Below are 4512 nucleotides of genomic sequence, written 5' to 3' on the forward strand. Positions count from 1 at the left end.
GGAAAGAAACTAATAAATGAAACATTGAGGGGAATGGGACTACTGCGAAAGGATGAGGTCAACAATGATGGAAACCAACCTATGTGATTGGAGATCCATCAATTAGGTTCATATGGGTAAGAACGAAGTCATTAGTAGATCTGTTAAGAACTATAAAACTATGTCTCTCCTATGGTGCAAATAGTGCTAAAACAAAAACTACATGGATGGTGAAGATGAGTAAAAAATCTTAATCAAATCCATATCATTTATAGGCAGTGTATTGATTTGCAGAATACACTTGATGGATTGATCTATACGATTGTGAAGTAGGACCGATTCTATGAGATTTATGACAGAATTTCTAGAGCACTCATGAAAGTTAAGCACGCGCATGACCTAGTAGCACACAACCACGCTGAAGAACGAATCATAGATAGAATATGATAAATGGAAATGTTAGTTTACATAATGAATAATTGGTTCATACAAACTTGTTTCACCAATTATTTAATAAATTTTATCTCATTTGTCAAAAGTTCTAGTTCATAGTCTAAAGGATACCAAGATTATTGCATTGTATCGAAATACGCAACTAAAATTCTTTCATAATTCTTTGAAATATGTGAGGGATTGTTGGGAGCTTTTATGTATTTCAAAGAATTCCACAATCCCAAATCCTTTAAAGAAACCTCTTAAGATGATGTTTTATAGCATTGCTTTACATTGGACCTATAAGAGCCAAAACAAGATGGACACGTGCGCACGAAAGGTGAGCCCAAAAGCTCAATTCAAATTAAATAGGCTGATTTCCCCTGCGCATGATACTAGGCCCAATTATGGCTTTGCACTTCCAACTCACTCAAGTTCTAATATCTTTCATCTTTTCTTTTAACATTGTGTTTTCCTCTCCTCTCTTGACACTCTTTGTTTTTTTAAAGCTTTTTTCTCCCTCTTTCTAGCTTAGTATTTAATTGATTAGTTCTTCATGCTCTCTATTTTCCAACGATTGACAAAAGTGGTTGTTGAATATTGGGGGAAACACTACACGACGAAATATCCTTAAGGAAAGTGTCCAACATGTCTCAAGTTAATCAACTCATATTCTTGGTTCCTTAAATTGATGAATATTTTACAAAATTTTTCACATGTTTAGTATATGAGTTAGCAATAAACTAATTACAATCGGTAATTTTTAGCTACTCACATGACTTGTTTCAATTTTTTTTTGAACATTAATCTCATTTTAGGTTTTTATTATATCTGTTCTTTTTTATACAATGCTTAGAACTAGTCATAACCCCTCCTCCCCAACCCTTAAATAGGAAGATGATACGCTTCAGCGCACTCAAATTTACGTCCTCCTACACTGACAACAATATTGATGCCAATCAAGTTAAAAGCCAGTCGAGTTAAAACTCAATTGACTTCTATTTTCAAATTTAAATATGTTCTAATTATTTTTTATTTTATATCTAGATATTTTAATAGCTATGTATTAAATAAGTTTTTTTACCGTCATAGATTCTTAGTGAACTTTATATATAAAGTAAACTTACGTCGTAATGTCTTGGCAAAAAGGGAAAAAGAACTAATATCGTAAACTTTAATTTAAGTATATCAATCTAATTATATATCACTTTTTATTACTGATAAAAACCATGCAATTCAAGTATATATATTACATATATACACATCAGCAACACGAGAGAGAAGATGGATTTCTTCTTTGAAGTGTCATTGTTGTTCTATCTTCGTCTGCAATTTGTGTTGTTAGGGTTGGTGGCCTAGGATGGGGACCATTTTAATAAGCTCCTATTCTCATGATGTGCATGCAAATCAGTCTATCCATTTTTAAAAAAAATATATTTTTCTAACTTTTTTGTTGAAAAAAGTATATTATCTCACTTTCCTCACTAATCTATCCCTTATCCATTTACAGTTGGGTGCATGCACGAATCTGTTGCACCATAAAATAATATTACTTGATATGGAAGTGTTGATGCAAGATGTCGCGTCAGAGGTTGGAGGAGAATTACACAATGTGTTGAATGACGCAAATGATTGTTTAGCAATGGAGTGAAAGCTTGGAGTCTTCTTAATGGTGGAAAAGATCGCACCTTCTAGACCAATGTCATACTATGTAGGGTGAGTTGGAGGGTGATGCAGAGCTCTATTAACATGTAATGGGATGTACCGAGTTATACTATGGTAATAGAATTATGGGGTTTTTATTGCACGTAAATTTGAATGTAATAACAGTCATCTTTGGATAAATATTAATATAATTTAACGGGAGTCTACATGATAAATATGTAAAATTTTCATTTAAGAGAATCTTTATATGGACGAACTCTTTCCTAATTAAAGTGGTTAACCTAATGAGATATCACGGACGGATGATATAGATATAACATGAAGCAATAGTACTATATTACTCTACAAGTTGATATGAAGAAAGGTTTTGTTTTAAAATAAAAATTGATGGATAGAAATGCTTCCACGCCTGCCTCTCTCTATATAAAACCTTGCAAGCATTGAATCCAATGGCAATGTATATTATATAAAAATTAGACAGTGAAGGGTGCTCGTGAATCCTCACGGGGTTGCAATATTCCATACCTTCTTCAAACGGCCAAAACACTGTCTCAATATGGATTGGCCATCTTTTTATTTTAATAATATGCACGTCCTTCCTCCTCGTGCATGTATTCTTCCCCCCAATATAACATTTGACCTCGCTATCTTCCCTTTCCAAATCTCAGCACAACCATTTCCCTCCTAGTGGTACAATTTGCTAATTAATTTATCAGGTTATGATGAGAAAAGAAGTGATTCAATCTAAAAAAGAAATAAAGGGAAATTAGATTACAGATATTTTAGACTGTAAAGTGTAAAATTGAACAGCTACAAGCTCTATATATAGTCTTCCAATTCAAAACCCTCCTCACTGTTCTCTTTTCCTTTGATAGCAAATTTCCAAACCATTAAAGAATTTTCAAATCCCTTCTCAGCCATGGTATGTTATATTACAATTATACATTATTTACTTCTTATTACAACTATCAATTAGATAAGTGGAGTTGATTTTGGGTCACATCATTTTGAATCAATTTTAAACTTTTTAAAATAATTTCGAGTTTGCATTGTTTTTGACACTGATGATTTGAGTTTAAATTTCTTGATTTTCAAGTGAAGTCATTATAAATTTGAATCATTTTAGATAATTAAAATCATTTTAAGTTCATCAATTCACAAACTAACTCACTTTTTAATTGAAATTTAAATTAATCAAGATCAAGTAAGAGTTCAAATGTCTTCTTCTTATAAGTACATTCAAAGCTTAATTTTCCTCAGAATACTGAGCAAAGGCATCTCAGAAAGGTGGTATCTGATGTTACTTTGGAAATGGAGAGGTATATAAAGACAGCATCTTCTTCAACAGAAATTGACGATGAGGTGAAGCAAGCCGAATGCGAATGTTGTGGGCTCGAAGAGGATTGCACCGCCGATTACATCAGGAGAGTGAAGGGTCGGCATTGCGGGAAATGGGTGTGCGGGCTGTGCTCGGAAGCTGTGAACGAAAGGCTGTACCGAAGTCCCATGGCAGGCACGGAAGAGGCAGTGAGGTGTCAAAGGGAGTTTTGCCAGAGATTCAATAGCACCACGCGGCTCAATCCCAAGCTGTCCCTCACTTGCGCCATGAGGGATATAGCTAAAAGAAGCAACCAGAATCGAAGCTCCAACACACCAAATAAGATTGGCAGAAGCAATAGCTGTGTCCCCAAGATCAATCTTAATAACCGTTCATTTTAAACTTTACCAACTATAATAGTACCGTCAATAAATCATATATGGGTTTATTTTTAAAATTTTTGGATTTTACCTACGAAGTTATACATCTTGTGTTTATTTTTACATACATAAATAAATTATCCAAAGGGTTTAATACACATTTAATAGTATCAATTTTGTTGAAAATTACTAAACCTTGCATATCTAGAAAACTTAATTTAACATGTAATTTCCTTTTGCGGTGAATATAATTAGTAAGAGAGTTTAAGGGTTGTTTAAAAATACCACAAAGTGATATTTAAGTAATTGAATCGAGGAGAGCTTTATTTATATCTCATTTCTGACTCAAATAATATTAAGAGATAAATGCATAAAAAAAAAACTTATGGTTAGGAATGGGAACCGGATGATTTTTTGCATGCCTTAATCTTCACCTAATTTTCACTTATAACTACTTCAAATTGTCTTCTCCCAAATGATTTTATAAAATGGTAATAAATATATATATCAAGGGGGTTACCTAAACTCAATTCTGACGTAACTTCAAAATTTTGAATGCAGCCTACCCAAACCCGAATTCAAAAAATAAAACTAACCCCATAGGATTGGAAAATTGTAGTGTGTGCTTACCTAAATTTTGATATAATTTCATTTTCCCTGCATAGAGCTCAGCAAAGTGGAACTGTTGACACCATTTTTTTTTTATAAAACAGGATCGGCTTGGATTTTGAAAATGAA

At 33.0% G+C, this 4512-nt stretch overlaps 1 protein-coding gene across 1 annotated transcript; it reads left to right on the forward strand.

Moving 5' to 3' along the window:
- Positions 1 to 2662: 2662 nt before the first annotated feature.
- Positions 2663 to 3918, forward strand: LOC107900343 (uncharacterized). The gene is made up of 3 exons (XM_016825976.2): positions 2663 to 2687; positions 2952 to 2998; positions 3337 to 3918. The coding sequence occupies exons 1-3, from the start codon at positions 2663 to 2665 to the stop codon at positions 3793 to 3795; spliced, it is 531 nt and encodes a 176-aa protein (XP_016681465.2). The 3' UTR covers positions 3796 to 3918.
- The last annotated feature ends 594 nt before the right edge of the window (positions 3919 to 4512 follow it).

The sequence above is a fragment of the Gossypium hirsutum genome, chromosome D06, assembly GCF_007990345.1.
Source record: "Gossypium hirsutum isolate 1008001.06 chromosome D06, Gossypium_hirsutum_v2.1, whole genome shotgun sequence".
Classification (NCBI taxonomy): Eukaryota; Viridiplantae; Streptophyta; class Magnoliopsida; order Malvales; family Malvaceae; genus Gossypium; species Gossypium hirsutum.

Coding starts and splice junctions, on each gene's coding strand:
- LOC107900343 (XM_016825976.2), top strand. CDS start 2,663: ATGCACGTCCTTCCTCCTCGTGCAT. Junction 2,688..2,951: donor CGTCCTTCCTCCTCGTGCAT/GTATTCTTCCCC, acceptor TTCCTTTGATAG/CAAATTTCCAAACCATTAAA. Junction 2,999..3,336: donor CAAATCCCTTCTCAGCCATG/GTATGTTATATT, acceptor AATTTTCCTCAG/AATACTGAGCAAAGGCATCT.